The sequence below is a fragment of the Perca flavescens genome, chromosome 18 (genome assembly GCF_004354835.1).
Source record: "Perca flavescens isolate YP-PL-M2 chromosome 18, PFLA_1.0, whole genome shotgun sequence".
Lineage (NCBI taxonomy): Eukaryota > Metazoa > Chordata > Actinopteri > Perciformes > Percidae > Perca > Perca flavescens.
In genome coordinates, this window is record NC_041348.1 from 28,309,609 (window position 1) to 28,327,959 (window position 18,351).

General features: G+C 41.9%; 1 protein-coding gene and 1 non-coding gene across 2 annotated transcripts in view; one reads left to right on the plus strand and one right to left on the minus strand.

Moving 5' to 3' along the window:
• vash2 (vasohibin 2) overlaps positions 1-18,351 on the minus strand; it is a 38,703-nt gene that overhangs the window by 14,425 nt on the left and 5,927 nt on the right. Inside the window, exons 3-7 of the mRNA XM_028605594.1 lie at positions 10,402-10,490; positions 9,069-9,125; positions 7,926-8,000; positions 1,988-2,225; positions 1,765-1,908 (exon numbers count right to left, since the gene is read on the minus strand). Coding sequence (XP_028461395.1) covers positions 1,765-1,908; positions 1,988-2,225; positions 7,926-8,000; positions 9,069-9,125; positions 10,402-10,490 — 603 coding nt within the window. The remainder of the gene's footprint in view (positions 1-1,764; positions 1,909-1,987; positions 2,226-7,925; positions 8,001-9,068; positions 9,126-10,401; positions 10,491-18,351) is intronic.
• Positions 6,387-6,459, plus strand: trnat-ugu (transfer RNA threonine (anticodon UGU)). Its single transcript has one exon. It is a non-coding gene; the product is annotated as a tRNA-Thr (tRNA).

Sequence of the window (18,351 nt, forward strand, 5' to 3'; positions counted from 1 at the left end):
TGTTTGTTTGTTTCTCGCCTCGCATGTCCTACAGCCTTTTTAAGCCATATGCTTTAAAATGACTTCCATTTTAAACCATGACATTTTATATCTAGTCCTCGATGCAGTAGTCTGGTAATGGGTTACTGTGAGTTCTTCACAGACAAAAGACACATTTTAAGCCTGTACTTGTGAGGACTGTCAGTGACTTGCTGTAGTGCATTCCATAAGCCATAACATAAACCTAATGTTGACCTAAGACAGCCCTTTAAAAAAAGAGAGAAGAACAAACTAAATGACCTCACAGTCCAATTTAAAACTCGACTGGGTCCCATATAAAGATAGATGTACATGAGTAGCACAAACACACGTTAAAGTCCATAATTATCTCACATTCTCTGGAGTACAGTAGAGATTATACTTAAGTCTTATAAACGACTACACAGCTGACCAGAGTCTGACTTGTGTCTTCGTGTCTATGTGAGACAGCTGCAAACTCGCTGACCTACATATCTTGCTGACATGGAATGCAGACCATATACCACTATCCAACACCAAGCAACACACACACACACACACATATTCATGGAATTACAAAATATGCAAAATTGCAAAAAGAAAACAAGGAGTAAACCCATAAAAATGTACACATAAAAACCCCCAAGTGTTCATAAAACATTTAACCTCAAAACAACTCACTTCTCGGTGTCTGGCCCTCTTACTCACACACACACACTCACACATTCCTTCCTTTCCCATCATGCCCTAAATAATTCCTGGCAGTTTATATTCCATGTTCAGCACAAAGGACATTACATCCATCTCTGGTCTCTTGGACAAACATGACAAAGGTGTTCCCCTTCACTCTCAAATGAAAAAAATAAAAAAAACACTTCAGCACTGGTGAATAAATCAAATCAGATTTGAATCACAGAAGGAAATGAAGGGTTAGGGTTAGGGAAAATCAATTTGCACCCGAATAACTTGCAGCACACGTGATACATGTGACCATGAAAAGTAACTGTGTACAGTACATCGGGATGGTGTGTTTTCACTATTTTTAAAATGGTCATATGTGGCCCTCTTGATCTGATTAAGAGAGACATTTTGTTTTTTTTGCATTCAGCTATGAAATAACATGTCTTTATTGTATTTTGGGAAACAAACACTCCATTAGTTGCACCACTAAGAACTGTTTTCTTCTGTTCCACTCCTGGAAACTGGCCAACGAATCCTAAACGGTCCTTTGTCCCCCTGCTGTGTTCAGTTGTTATCATTCTGGTGTGTGTGTTGTGTGTGTGTGTGTGTGTGTGTGTGTGTGTGCACAGTCTGTATTTTCCTCTCCCTTTGGCTACATTCTGCGAAGTTTCTTCTTCTGAGTCAGGCTGCACACTTACTTACTTACTCTCCTAACAAAACTACACTGAAGCCCATAAAGGAATACTGTTATTCATCAGGGAAATTTAACCTTTAATTTACTAACATTTCCTTTGGGCACATTCATTACTGATCCTGGCCCCTTCATATATCTTATTAAAAAGTATGATGTATATGATCATGATGTAGTTTGATTAACAAAGGTGGTCTGTAGATACTGTATAACCTCAACCGCTCTGAACATCGAGCATGATCGAATGTTTAGTGCTCTTATCTATATTAGGACTTGCGATTCAGCCGAAAATACATAATAGTTGGATTTCTTTTCCACAAAAATAGTCAAATTTTAAGTTTTTGGAACAATAAATCTGTTAAGAGTGTATGTCTATGTGTGTGTACAGTATGTACCTTCATCCTCATGTCCCGTCCGTGTTTCTCCAGCTCCTTCCGCATCTCCTGAGCTCCCAGTCGGGCAGCATTCAGCACCAAATGCTTCCACTCGATTGGCTGGAAGACGTGGGGGTCGTGAGGCACATACAGGCCGATCTTCACCTGGGAGAAGGAGGGGGTTTAATACTTCTTTTCCTACCTCCACATCTCCACCCCGTCCCTTCTTCATCCCGTCTCTTACCTTCTTTAGAGTGTGCTGGTATCTCTTGTAGGAGCTCTCGAACTCGGCCACCAGTTCTCCCAGCGTGCGGTGTGTCAGCGGTTTGTCCATCAGGTCCTGGCGGCGGCTCATGCCAAGCGATCCGTAGCGGCCGTTGCAGTAGACGCCCAGCACAACGTGGTGGAAGCAGTGGCCCGAAAACTGGGTCTTAAAGCTGATGGGGAAACGCTCGAGAGACGTCAGCCCGTTGGTCAGGTAGCTGGTCAGCACACCTGTGTTAAGGAAGGATCTGGAGGGTTGTTCTTTTGTTCTTGGTTCCATCTGAAGCGCTGTATATTTCAATGTATTGGATGAACTAATTTAGACCACTGAAGCTACATATTTGACTACAAAGTACAAGTACATTTGAGTTCAAACCCCAGAGTGAAAGTGAAAGTGGATTTTTTTGAATTTGTCTCAGCAGAGGCAGCATAGCAGCTTGAGTCATGTGAAATTAGATTCAGTCTGACTCTCAGAAGGCCAATACTACGAAAATGCCACAGGCTAAACAGTGGCTGTGGGACTGCCACAGTTTGTGCAGCTCCTCCTGTCTGACTGAATGTGCCAAGAGAAACAAAGACAGAGAGATAGCTAGAGAGAGCTATCTGGTGCCATCAGAAGCCTAAGAAAAACGATGACACATGTTCAGGGTATGCGTGCGTTTGGTTAACCTTGCAACTCAGTAGGAGATATGGAGCGATTATGTGCACCTCTTGACCTTTGACCTTCTCATTCCATTCTCTTTTCCATGTGCATAGTTTCCACTTCTCTTTCTAATCTTCTTTCCCTTCCCTCTTTTCCTCCTTTCCCACTCTATAACCTGATCAATCTGACCAATCCAGTTTCCAACCAATTTTAAATATTCAACTGACCCCAATCTCTTACTACCTATAGGTCATGTTTGGCTAAATAACTTAACAATTCATACTGTATGCGTTTCAATTGTTTTCAACATAAACTTCAAAGTGTAAATCCTGGATTCAGAGATAGAAAAAGGAGATTTCTTTTCCCTGGGAGTGCCAGAAGATTGACTGGAAACAGAACGAAACATGACGCAGAATTGCCACAGCAACAATCAACTTGGCTCAATAAAATATGGAAACAGAGACGTAATAACCCTTCAGGGGGAGAGAAACGTGTTTGCAACATTTTCTGGGATTTCAGATTTGGTTCTTCTTTCTCAAAAACTGGTCCACAAATGATAACTGAATGAGGTCTATATTTATTCGGCTGTCATGCTGTGGACTGCACAGCTTCTCAGAGTTCAACACGGACAGGGATCCAACTGTAGCAATCTGTGCAACCACGCACACAAACACTGAGATCTGGACAGTATCTTTCTCGGCAAGTAGCCCAACCATCTGCTCCGTTCTGTCCATGGAGGCTTGCCATTGGCCAGACTGCCTGTCCATCACCTTCAGCAGCCGGGGCGCAACAGCGCTGCTGTGTTTTCATTAAATATTCACTAAGCGCCATGAACAAAACTAGACCACTGATCACACACACATACCAAGTGTATGTGTGTGTGTTTCCATGCTGTAGGGAAGCCCACAGTGTTAAAGGAGAAGACATACTTAAACAGGGAAGTTTATTTATAAATCCCAAACTGTATCGCGTTTTTTTCACAACGATTTTTAAAATTGATTCTTTCCCCCAGAATCGATATTTTTATTTATTTTCTTACCAATGATTGACCTAAATATTTTCTGTTTATACGGTACCACTGACGCCGACTACATCATATCTGTTTCCAGCAAAACAGACAGAAAGGACACAATGCAGAAAATCCATGTTATGTACTTACTTTACTATAAATGAAATAAATGTCAGACTGGCTGACTACCATGTGATGTCCATTCGTTTTAGAAAACAATTAGTTTTTAGAAATGTCTCATGATATAGTGTCTCTAAAAGTGTATTATTCAACTTTTGTTTTTGTAAAAGAAGGAAAAGAAAATCGCAACACTCAATACTATCGCATCGCAATACTTCTAGAATCAAAAAATAAATGAAATTCGCAATACAAATCAAATCGGCACCCATGTATTGCGGGGGAAAAAAACTAATCGGGACAAAAGCATATTGTCCCAGCCCTAGTACGTTGGCCTACTGAAGGAAGAAACCATTAAAAAGTATCCTAGCAAGACAATGAGTCCCTTCCCGCTTTGCCATTACCAGTTTCGAAGTGATGTGTGCTGTCTAAATGACTAAATCTAATGTAAATGCTTGGAGTACACCCGGCTGTGAATGATGGCCTAACCAACATGCCCTTTGCATTACAAAACATACAGTACATATAATTTACCATATGTACAAACAAAAGTTTGTAATTAAACGCACAGCATGTCATTTCTGGGGCTGGGATCTCTCAATCAAGACAATAACAAAAGACAGACCTTGATGATGTTGAGAAGTTGCACGGGATCATGGGAGTTGTTGTCCTCGTCGTTAAACAGACATCAGTGCCAATGAAAGTCTATGTGGCCTGACTCAGGCAAATATAATGTTAACGGACGAGTTAATTAATTAAAGTTATTTCTAACTTTCCGTTAGATGAGCTACTGCGGCCAGAACCCTTATACATGTTGGAAACATTTGGGAGAATGTAAGTAAACAACCCAACAAAGTTAAACCATAGATCTAGTAGGTTTCAGACATTTTAATGTGGAAACGTTACATATTATACCTTTAATATACATGTGTAGTTTGGTACTTTGAACGTTTTATTTCTTGACAGGTCAGTACAGGAAATGAACAAACTGTTAAAATCATTATGTATGTAGAGTGACTAACAACTGTAAAGAAACACAATGAATAAAGACAACTGAGCACACAATTTTTACAGTACGGATCATTGTCTTAGCTTGTAATTAAGAGGAGTTATACTGTGAAAGGCCAAAAAAAGAGATGCATGCAAACCCACAAACACTATGGCGAGACGGCTATAAACAATGATTAACAACGTGTCTGGATGCTAAATGTTCATGTTTGATAGGAACTTGACAGAAACACAAAGATTGTACACTAAGTCTGTAGACACACACACAACTCACCCTGTTCCTCTCCAAAAGTTAAATTGTTCCTTATCTAACTGTTCTATGTTTGAGAGGCAGAGGTAAGAGAGAAACCTTTTCTTTGGATGTAATGCGGATCTAATCCACTAGCTTTTGAAATCCACTCTCTCTGTCCCTATTCCTTTCCCTATTTCCATCCCCATGTCGCTGTCTATTTCTCTCTCACCCGCCCTCGTCCCCCCCCCTCCTCCTCGAGTTTCTCTCTACTCTCTCTTTCTCCCTTCCTCGCTACATTTCAAAGCGATGAGATTCAAGATAAGAAAATACTGGAAAAGGTATAAAATCATCTTAATGTGCGGAGCCTTTTTACTGAGAGTCATGTGCTTTCCTCATTGGCAAGCAAACTGCAGGCCATTAATTTCTTTAGTTGCCGCTCTGGAATGGTCTTGAAATATGGCCAAAGGTTTGTGGACACAAGTCTGGGGCTGTTGTCATGGCTTGCGTTAGGCCTCTATAGTTCCAAATGAAATATACCGTCATACGCTTTTTAAAGGCCTCGTGCAGTCTTTATTTATTAGATTTGTTTACTCTGTCGCATTTTGTTACTTTATTTTGATAAGTTCTTCAGGAATATGTTTGTACTCTGTCAGTACTCTACTTCTTTGTACTGCCTTATTCTGCAAAACACTAGTCATGATGGTTAATACAACGAGACACCGAGTCAAACCCACTCAGTGAACACACCAACCCACACAAAGAGCTGGTGTGACCCAAGATGAACCCAGAATATCCTGGAGAGAATTCAGATCACTGTTAACAGGGAAAGAAAGGAACCAGCGGCAGAGGACAGACCGAAGCCAGACACAGAGACAAGAAGACAGACAGCTCCAACTGCCAAAAGCAACAACAAACAGTCGCTAGTCATCCCTCCTTCCCCATCACTTTTCGGTCTTTGCTTTCTAAATATTCTCCTATATTCTCTTGTCTCACTCTTTATTATTTATTATTACTTACAAACTGTTTTGATTTGAGTATCAGACATATTAAGCATATGTACATACTTTTTTTTAGGTGAATGTGTGGTAAAGAAGCTAAGAAGATTATATTGCGATTTAAAATCAAATTAAGGACATTTGAGTTTTTCCAGTTTGTCAGTCCCACTGGGTCACAACAGACATGTTGTTTTGTTTTTGGACCATTTAAACTGACTGTGTAGCACAGTGGAGGATCAGCATTCATGAAGTCAATGACATAGTCAACTGGTTAGGCCACATTATTACTTAACAATATCCAGTATGTAAACAAGGTGTGTCTTACCCTGTGATTAATATTTAAAACAGAGGCCAGTCATCTTAAGAACCAGGTAAGGCCTCATAGCTCAGTGGTTAGAGCACTGGTCTTGTAAACCAGGGGTCGCGAGTTCAATTCTCGCTGGGGCCTGACTCCTTTTCCCTCGTGTTATGACCTCACGGCCAATGAAAGGTGACACTGCGCTAACCCACAATGTCCTTCGCTGGCATGAATGTAAGTCAGTGTGAGGTTGTTTAAAAAGCAAATCACAAACACTGATAGAATGTCTTCACTCTGTTCCTTTTCACACTCCCTCAGGCTCATATGTTCCTTCTATTCTTCACCTTTATATTAGTTTTCTGTTGCCACTTTTTCCATTTCCCTCCCTCTCTCAATTAGAGTCACTGTCAGCTGCCACCCAGACAGCCCTGGAGAAAAGCCACTGTGAAACTAGCACTTGTGAAACTGGACCATCCATTCACAGAAAGACAGAAATCTCTCATGTGTTGACATGCCAAAATACCCAGAAACCACCAAACCCTTTGCAGCACACACACACACACACACACACACACACACACACACACACACACACACACACACACACACACACACACACACACACACACACACACACACACACACACACACACACACACACACACACACACACACACACACACACACACACACACACACACACACACACACACACACACACACACACACACACACACACACACACACACACCCGACCCTTTCACATCCTGTAGTGTGGCTGATTATATTTGAACAGAGCTTAGTAGAGATCTCACCTTCTGACTAAAACGCAGATTGAAGAAGTTTGCCCAAAAGAAACCCAAAAGTTATTGATTTTTTACTTTGACAGCATTTGTAACAATTACGTACATGATGTGACGACACATTTGCAGGTTGTCACATACAAGTCGCACTTCAAACGAAGCAAATATCAGTACAGCTATGTAAAATCTAAGCTGTGAACACACAGTAAGATTGCATCCACAAATGCACAAACCGATAAAAAGAGCTCCTAACAACATCAAGGGCAACAACACACACAGGAAAGAGTCTACTTCAACAGATGTTTGGCCCCGATGGCTCCGTGTCAAGACATAATCACTAAAAGCCACCAGTGATTTGTTAAATGGGCCTTTTGTAGTCAAACCAGAGCTCCGGTACCACTAGAGCATAATCAGGCACAGTAGAAACTGTAGAGGACCAAATCTGTTGAGACAGAACACAACTGCAGGATTTCTAGCCTTTGCAAAATCTACAGATTGCTGCTTTAATATTTAAGCTCCGACGGATGATACTAAGCTTGTGAATTGTGTGTGTATGTGTGTGTGTGTGTGTGTGTGTGGTGGGGGGTTAGACTTTGAAGAGGGCTTGTTGCCAAGCAACGCGGTTCGGTAAGAAATGGAAAGGGATGCTGTGGATGGGAGGGCATTAGAACAACATGTCTCATTGATTTCACCCACAGATGACAAAATAACCTTTTGGCCCAGTGCTCGGTGTGTGTGTGTGTGTGTGTGTGTGCGTATGTGTGTGTATGTCTGTGTGTGTGTGTGTGTGTGTGTGTGTGCAGGAAAGGATACATTCCCAAGATGACGGCTTCGAGACATTTGATTGGCAAAGACTCTCTGATCATCTCTCTTGCTGTCTCCATTAACCTGGAGGAGGAAGAGGAGGAGGAGATGAAGAAGAGGAAGGGCAAGTGAGAGGATGAGTGAGAAGAGGAGGAGGAGGAGGAGCAGAGCACAGGGAGAGCAAAAGAGGAGCAGCAGGCGGGAGGAGAGGAAGAAGTGCAGTTAGAAAGAAACAAAGAGAAAAATAAGGGATACGTTGACAATATGAGGGAATAAGAGCAAGACAAGGATGAGGAGAAAGGGGAAAGAAGAAAGATGCTCTGTAAGCAACTTATTAAAAATTAAAGAAAAGTGTTTTGATATTTTTAAATTTTTTACAGAGATGGCCATGAGTTAGATGGTACTTTGTTACACCTCAAACTAATGTATCTATAAACCTAAGTTATAATAAGAAACATAAAGCCAAACACTGTAAATGCTTGTGTTTATCTATAGATTGAATCACAGCGGTGTTGTGCTAACCATCAAAGATGCAATTTAGACGAATGAGATGAGAGTAGATCCAGTCGCTTCCCGTTTGCTCAGCGCACTTGTATTATGTGCATGCAGAAGAAATATCACTGTTCATCAAAATGAAAACACAATCTCTTCTTTAAGATGATTTCTTTGGGCATTATCGGGCAATTTTTTAACAGGACAGCTGAAGACATGAAAGGGGAGACAGAGGGGGGAATGACATGCAGCAAAAAAAGGGCCGTAGGTCGGAGTCCAACTCGGGCCTGCTGCGTCGAGGAGTAAACATCTATATATGGGCGCCCGGATAGCTCAGTTGGTAGAGCGGGCGCCCATATATAGAGTGTTTACTCCTCCCAACACAATCTCTTCTGATGTGTTTTTTTTGTTTTTACCTTGATCTCCTCCATGAGATTCTTAGAAAATGACCTGATTACCGGAAGTAACCAGATTAGGCTAAGGACTTGATTAACACATTTATAATGTTTACAAATTTTTAACACTTTTAGCACATTTAACTTATGCTATCGAATGCCCACATCAAATCTAAATATGAAAACATTTCTAGGTGTGTTGATCTGATTATAATTAAATTACAATGTCGTTGCATGTTCTAATTTAAAACTGCAGTTCACTTACCCACACAGTGGACGGCTCTTCTTGATTTCAAAGAATTGGGTTCCTGTGTGGTTGTATCTGATAGAAATGTTAAGGACAACAAACATCTGACGAAGTGCTCCTGAAGTTAGTGTCACGCTGGTGTCTCGAGAATTTAAAGTCTGCGGAAAGGCCAAAGGTGATGAGACACAGGCGGACTTCAACTAACAGGTGTAGCTCTCATTGTGACAGCTGTTGTCATCGAGACTGAGCGCATTTAAGTCCCGCCCCCACCGGAGGGGAAAAGAACTCTTGGCTCGCCATAGACTTAAGGTGCATCCTTGTCAATTCTGTCTGCTAGCAAACAACAGAAAAATGCCTCAAAGCTGATTTGTTGTGATATTCATATTCACTACTACTCAAGTTTCTTGTTGTCGAACCGAAAAAAAAACCCGGGGCTTTTATAAAGACAAAAGTGGATGCAGACGTGAGGAATCAGCAGAGAAAATGGAGAGACTGTGGGATCTTGACACTAAACTAACGATATGCATGGCGTTACGTGTGTTAGCTTAACTTACAGAACTATAGTTAGGCCGGCTGCACACTGGCTGCGTGGCGTGAGCGTGGCGTTTCTGTTGCGTGTCAGCTGCGTGGATTTTCCTACGTCTTTACACACCAGAAATGCGTCTGACGCGGCGCTGCTGCTGCTAGCCTTGTCTGGACACATGTATGTTTCCCATTGATTTACTACACTCAATCAGTAGTATACTTCATGTTAAACCTAAATATATACTGATCTGATTACAGCAAAGACAACGTCGGCAGTATTGACGGCAAAATAGGCTACAGAATATTTTGTTTGTTTCAAAATACTAGAGACTTTCAAACATCAAAATGTCATTTATTAATATGTATTTGTGTCAAAATGACATATAAACATCTTTTCCTATTCTAATTTGCCTGGAAACACTTCAAACACGCTTGTGTGTCGCGTGAAAAATCGGTCGGTTCTATTTCTAGAATGCACGAGTTTTCGGCGCGGCTCGAGCCCCGCCTGAGATGTGGGTGTCACTCAGGCGGCGTGGAAGCTCTAACCTGTTAACATGGCGGCCGAAATAAAAACGGACACGCCACGCAGCTGACACGCTCGCGCCACGCAGCCAGTGTGTAGCCGGCCTAAAACTGACATTTGGATATTTGACTTGCTCTCTGCAAAATTAACGCTGGGCATAATGTTAGGTTAGCTAGCAGATGGAATTGGCAAGGAGGCAAATTTCACGCAATAAAAAGACAATGGAGAGTGGAAAGTTGTTTTCCCCTGATGCACTGTGTCTGTATAGCAACACGTGTCGTTTTGTTTGCATTAAAAGGATACTGCAGAGCCTTCATGTAGTTCTGGATGGCCACCAACCAATCTGGGACCGACATGGACGGTCTGAAGGTTGGGACTGAGGGGATAGGATGCTGCAGAGAGAGAGAGAGAGAGAGAGAGAGAGAGAGAGAGAGAGAGAGAGAGAGTGAGAGTGAGAGTGAGAGAGAGAGAGAGAGAGAGAGAGATTATTATCTCAAAGCAAAATTGACATGTGGTAACGTTCAAAGACATCTTGAAAAATCTGCCTTCGCAATGCCCCGTGACTCATTACAGCTCGTACTGCAGCTGACACTCACTGATGTTCCACCACTGCTGGAAATAATTCACACTGGCAACACCAGGCAACTATTTATACTACTTTCACATTAAAGACCATTTTATTTAAAGCTGCAGTGCTACGCTTATTTAGCCAAGCGTGAAAGTGGTACAAGTCACCAGTTCGCTCCTTCCAATCCACCACAAATCAATGCATCTGTTTATAAAGTATTTCCGTAACAGCAGATTAAATCCTCAGGCTTGGTTGCTCTTTTTACAAACACTTGCGTAACGTTCTAGTGTTCTGTGTTTCTAAAAGCTGTTACAGATGCCATCAGGCTAGGGCTGGGCGATATGGAGAAGATCAAATGTCGCAATATTTTTGACCAAATACCTCGATATCGAGGCGATATTGAAGGGTTTACCATTGGTGCTTTCACAATATATTTGATGAGAATGAGATTTGTGATAAATAATCATCAGTAATGTGGATATAATGACTAAGTGGGTAAAGGAAAATAATAAAACACCTAGAAAGTTCAGAAAATGACATCACTTTACTGTAATGCAGCCTTTAAAACCAGGAAAAGACACCACTTGTGTCATATCACGATATTACGATATCCAAAACCTAAGACTTTATCTAGTCTCATATCGCAATATCGATTTATATTGATACATCGCCCAGCCCTACATCAGGGGTTTTTAGACAGGAAACCAGTAGACAACTTCTTGTAATATTCAATCTTATCTTTAATTTATCTTTAAATTTCTAAATTCGCAGGCCATTTCATTTTTTGCAGAAATGTAGAAAAATCTGTTCCTCATCAAAATGTTATTCCTTATGACTAAAAAGCCTCTGAACAACATTTAGAAAACAAGACAATACTACTACAGCTACTATGACCGCTGATACCACTAGTGGTAGTTGTGGTACTAAAAAAACAAAAAAAACCTGTGTATTTGATGTGTATAACACAGCTGACAGTGAGCAGCCACATGAGATAACGTGGTAAAGAGACGCACGACACACGACATTGTCTCTATCCCAGTGTGGTCATGTGGTTGATGCTACCTTAGACCGGCCCGGCCGACAGACAGCCACATGTGAGGAGAGAGGCCCGCTGAGGCGCTGTCTCACCTCGACGAGAACCACTCGAGAGAGGTAACCGAGGTCACAGATGTGGCTTCATAAAAGCACATGACCACACCAGCCGAGAGTGAGTCAGACTTAAACAAAAAAAGGCACTTCCTCTGACACACGCAGGAAGGGTGAACTATGGCAGCAGCCTTATCATTTCCTGTGGGTTTCTGCATCACTGTTTATTTACAACAAGAAAAATAGAGCCGAGGAGGAAGACAACAGGACAAAATGGACGACCGAGCCCTGATGCATGTTGTGGGATTTTTTTTTTTTTTTTTTTTTTTAATCGTTGAGGTCCCGCTGGAAAACTGGGGCATGTGAGATCTACCAAAAAAGTAGGCCTATTTATGTAAATAAACCCTTTATAAAATGTGGTAAAATCTGCTTCTTTTTATACAACATACCCCACATGCATAGTTATGGTAAAAGTACACACATACACTACAAATTATATTGTATTACAAATTGTATTTGGCCCATGAACTAAAATGAGTTTGTCACCCCTGATGTATGGGATTTGATCTGTAGTCAGACATTCAGGCCATTTGTACATCAGACTATCAACAAGTTACTCGGCCAATAAAGCGGTTATTAAGCCACTCGACCACTCGTTTAGTACGAACAGTAGATCAGCCTTTTAACGAGCAATTGACCTGTCAGTCATTCATTGAGCTAGTAAAACAATTAAGCAACTGGTTATTCTTCTTATCAGGCCAGTCGACAGTCATTGGGCCCATAAACCAGTCTGCCAGCCAGCCAAGACCAGTAAATAGCAGTTTTTACAGCCACATAATCTCCCATGTTGTAAAATCCTCACTAAGGCGTAACACACTGGCTGCATCAGCACACACACACACACACACACACACACACACACACACACACACACACACACACACTCTCTAAAGCTGCTTTCTCTGCTGGGTCATGGAGTGAGATGATTGGTAATCCCTCACTTTTATCATCCTTCCCGTCCGTTAGATAGAGCTGCCACCATCACGTTCAGCGCATGAAGTCGATACAAAAAGGCTCCATTGTAACTGCAGTGAAATGAAGTTACAGTTTCAGTCACCACTAACAGCCATTGTGCATGCTGCTGACTGCATTCACATTAGAGCCCAACCGATATATCGGCGGGCCGATATTAGGCATTCTCCAAACTATCGGTATCTGCATTTATAATGGCTGATAAATTAATATTAAAAAAAATTTATAAAAACGGACGAAACACCCTTTAACCATGTCCTGAGTGTTGGCGTTGTCCACCAGAGGGCGCTCTACAATGTCCCTGTTAGCAACACTGATTTTTTTTTTTTGTTCAAAGGACTTTAAGTTTCATATCTTAAGTTTTGACTCATTAATAACTACTCATTTTAATGCTCTTATCAACATGGAGAAGTGGATTGGCTTACTTTGTGCTTTTGTTGCCTGGCTTTGACGAGGGGGACGGACAATTTGCATCAGCTGTGTGCTCGGCCATCAAGTGGTATTTCAGACTGGACATGCTGCGATGATAGCTCAGTTCACAACGACAAAACACACACATCACTTTGGTCTTGTTAATGCAATCATTTGGCAACTTTTTAAAAGTAAACTTTCCATTCAGAATCCTACTGGCATCCATTTCGGCATCTCGCCCTCGCCATCCTCTCAAAATGTAACGTTAGCCTACTATTCTTTGGCCGGCTCGCAAGCCCAAACAAGTGTGTGTGGCGTGCCTGTTGTTTTATTTCCGGTCTATCTAGATCCGGTGTGGTGTTGTAAAAAAACTACAAAGTTTGCTAGACCAAGAAGAACGTTAATCTCGCAAAAAAAAAACAACAATTGATGCCGTTAAAATGGGTTTGCGTTTGGTGCCCAGATAGCTCACCTGGTAGAGCGCGCACCCATATGTAGAGGTTCAGTCCTCAACGCAGCGGCTGCGGGTTCGACTCCGACCTGCAGCCCTTTGCTGCATGTCATTCACCCTCTCTCTCCACTTTCATGTCTTTAGCTGTCGTATAAAAAAAATAAAGGCCTAAAATGCCCCCCCAAAAAATATATTTAATAAAAATAATAATGGGTTTGCGTTAACGCCGTTAATAACGCGTTTAACTGACAGCACTACAAATAACTAATGTTAGGGAAATCTGTTTATGTTTTGTTACACGTTTCTGGATTTTTTATAAAAATCCAGAAACGTGTAACAAAACATAAACTGACTATATAGATATAGGAAAATTTAGACTGGTATTTAATCTAGATCTCCTCTCCCCTTTCTACTTCACCTTTATAGTTATCTCCCCCCCCACTCACTCCCCACCATTGCCTTACCCTCCCCCTTTGTCTCTCACATCCCTTCCTTCTCCATATTTTATGTTGGGCAGTCCTCCCTCCTCATCCAATATGCTTTACTTTTTTTTTTTTCTTACACCAGCTTCCCACTCCAGAGCCCGGAGGCAGGCTGGCAACCTGACCCACGCAGCAGCAGAGGAGACAAAAACCAGAGGGAATGTAACCAGAGACACGGAGACAGAGCAGAGACGATGGATGTCTTATAGTATCGGTTATGACCTTCCTGGTTTTTGAATTTTTAATTGTTTGAAGGAGATGGGGAGTAGAAAGTGGTTAGAGAGAAGAAAAAAAAAAGTCTACGAGATTAGGCAGCGCGTAACAAAATCAATAGCCTGACAAGCCAGACTCACATCAAGATGTTGGGTCTGGGAACTCACCATTGACAGGGCTCAATCCGAGGGGCGGGATAACCGGTTGTCTTTCAAATTCCCTCGGCATGCAATAGGATAGCGCTACAACCAACCAGAGCAACGCTAGGTGATAGATTCAACTTTTGCTGTATCCGTTCGGCAAAACTCCAAAACACATCTTCCTTTTTTAAGAATGACTTCAGTGCCGTTCTTTGTTCTTTTCTCAAAGAAAAACTTAACTTCAAGTCTTCCAGAGTTGTGACCAAAGCCAATTCCAAAGGCTGCTGTTTGCCAGCAGCAGCAGCAGCCATCTTATTTGTTTTCAAGTAGCAGGGAATTCAGGAACCGTCGCAACTCTGCGGTCATTACGTTAAGCCCCGCCCACTGACTCTATACAAAATAGCCCTCATTTATCAAAAGTGCGTACACCAAAAATGCGCAGAAAAACTATTCGTAACACCACAAAACGCACTGACAAACTAAAAGAAGACCTCTATGCGCCGGTATGCAACATTGTTATAGCCGGGGGGGGGGGTTCTGTACAACATCTCACAGGAAAACATGGTGCCATAAATGTAGCGATGGAGCCAGATGACCTGATGCCCAGAGAGCAGTGTCCAGCACAGCCCTAACTGGGGGCGAAGGAGACAGGATATTATTCCTCGATTTTAAAAGGTAGCCTATAGTTTTATGTTTGGCAACATAATGCACAACATTTGCACAATGCACAACATTTTTATTTATTCTTCAGGTTTTTCTTTCTCTTTCAAATGAATGATTTATTTCTGCCCATGACCAAGTTATTTTGGCTTGTTTTTCCAGCCCCTCTGCTGTCAGGAGACAGGGTCCAGCACGGGGGGGGCAGAGGACACGCGCTCTCCGTCAGCTGTTGCCTCGTTCCGACTCATGAAAAAAAAACACGAGTAAAATAAAAGACACTGCATAAACTCCGCTACCGTGTGGTTATTTAAATATAAGTACACCTACATATGTAGGCCTAAGAGATTGCAATAGAAGCCTGTATATTACTATTAGGACTATAGAAAAATGTGTCGATGTAAATAGGCTAAACTTCAGCTGGAGTCCGATTTACTACGGCAACACTGTTGACCGCGTCACTGATCTCCTTCCATGCCGCATTCTTTCTACAGCCTTTAATACCTGTTTTCAGGCTGCCAATAGTACACACTTTAATGCAAATGAACCGGAGATATCAGGGTTTCAATCTCCACCTCTGAAAAGTGCCGCTTCTCAGCCGGATTACGTCTCGCAATGTTGTGAATTGTGGGGGCGAGGCCTCAAAACCCAGAATATATTGGGGCGTGATATTCTAATGACGATCGTTTTTAGCCGCGGCATTTATCAAGGGCATGTATTGCGTACACCTGGATTTCAAGTATACGCACAGCTTCATAAATCAGGCGGTGAGATGAGTGTAAGCATAATCTTACGCCAACATATACGCCCGTTTCTACGCAATAATGATAAATGAGGGCCAATGTGATTGGCCTGACTAGAGTTTGGTTTTTCAGGCTCGCTAGCCAACGGAGAGTGCCTAGACTGACCCTGGCTGCAAATTACATTTGCTGCCGCTAGGGTGCGTCTAGATTTCTAGGCTACAAAATCAATACAAGGCTGAGGGGAGATGAGTGTCATAGTGTAAAAATGGAAACCACTGAGCAAGGGGGAGAGAGACAGGTCTCACTTCCTGCTAACAGGATATCTTTAGAGTGGGAACACACCAGCAGAGAGTGAGTCAGACTAAAACACAAAAAGACACTTCCTCTGACACACAGACAGCCTGTATGCTGTGTGTGTGTGTGTGTGTGTGCGTGTGTGTGTGTGTGTGTCTTTGTCAAGAGAGACAGCTGAGAAACAAATGATTTTGCAGTCTGGAGAGTCCCCCCGTTTCTTTTGATCCTTTTTTTACTTGGTTGCACAAAAGGGGACTTACGCTACTTCAGTACTGACAGCGGTACTTGTATCTACTGCAGGACTTCATCACACTAAAGAACACCTTCTGGAAGATTAATGCTGTAGTCTGTAATTCTCTGGCTGAGAGAACATCTCTCTTAACTAATCCATGTTGGCAGGCATCCATAAACATAAAAAGGGTCCAATCCAAAGCAGGCCATTCGTATCCGGAACTAAACAAACTGACACAAGCTTCTGCAGACAGACATTTACAAGATGTACATTTCACCAGCCCTGATTTACTGTGGGATGTGTAACTCCGTGGGTGTGTAGCGTATTCCGCCATGTTAAGTAAGAATCCAAACCGTAGTTAGAAAACACGCTCAGTTCAAAAGGGAACTGCGAACTGTGTAGGGAACCACTGAACAAGAGTTCATCACTTCGGCCTGACGTTCACAAGCAAGATTACCCATGAGTCAACGCGCCTCGCTAAAACAACATTGTACATCTTGTAAATTAATCAAATCACAAGTTGCATACATTTCAACAGAATACATTTTGTAATGGTATCAGTTTTTGTTTCAATATTTTACTTCAGTATTGTTAAATTTCCACAGTAGTAGCAATGTATCCAGGGTGTTTACCTTACCAGGGTAACGCATAGAGGAAGTACTTTTCACTTTTTGCACTCTACATCCCACTCCATGTGTACTTGTCTTGATATTATGCCTTTTTTTGTATATTTGTATTTTTGTATATTATGTTGATATGTGCCTATATGTATAATGTTGTCTCTATTGTACAGTATGGGTCTATATTACTATTTGTCTATGTATAGAGAGTTAACACCTACCAAAGTCAAATTCCTTGCCTATGTAAGTATACCTGGCCAATAAATCTGATTCTGAAATCTGATTCTGATCTGCATTGGTGACGTTGCACGGTGTTGGTAAATGCTAAATCAGATCTGCTAGACGTGTCGACGTAGTTAGGTTTAGGCATGAGGAGTGGGGATTGTTTAGGGTAAAAATAACAGGGTGAGCCAATCAGAGGCAGAATAAGGCAAAATTAGGGCGGGCCACGAGGCACGTCATATGACGTCAACACGTCTAGCGGATCCGATCTAGCATCTACCCAGGGTGTTCCGAGTGGAAATTTTGTCGAAAGAAGTTCCCTTAACGGACATTCCCTGAACAGGGAGCAGGGAGTAAGGAGATGTTTACGTACACTGGGGTGGTGATGGCGCAGTGGATGTGACCCATGCCTTTGGTGGGGGAGACCCCGGGTTCGAATCCCACTGTGATACATCAACCAATGTGTCCCTGAGCAAGACACTTAATCCCTAGTTGCTCCAGAGGCATGCAATCTCTGACATATATAGCAATTGTAAGTCACTTTGGATGTCAGAACTGGTTGCACTGTTGCAAATGCTGAAAATGTCTAGTTTAAAACCAAATCCGTTAACCCCATCCAAAATAAAATCCTACTGTCACAGACCGAGCAGAAACATTTTAATCCACAACAATGGAACTACAATGGATTATGGAAATGAAAAACTTTGATCCTACTTATTTGGTGACAACATATATTCTACTGTACTGGTAGTTTTAGTTCCTGCTGCAGACCTGCTCCTGTCGAGTGATCTAGTTCACATGTAGCACATGAGACTCAACTGCTGATGACAACACACTCACGGTCAACCCATTTCAAACCGGTCTTGTCTTGTTTATGGGCTCATAGGTTTTATTTCAAACATTCGACCGGAAAAAAAAATGAGTGTCACAAATGTTTTGAAAATGAATAATGGCAAATTACAGGAATGTTTAAAAAAGGTTTGGGTTTCTTCTTTTGCTTTGACAGATAACCTTTGCTCAGACGAGTTCTAGCCAGTTTTGTTCCACAATTAAAAGTCCATTACGTAGTCCAGTTGGTATCCAGAGATTATCCACTTCCCAG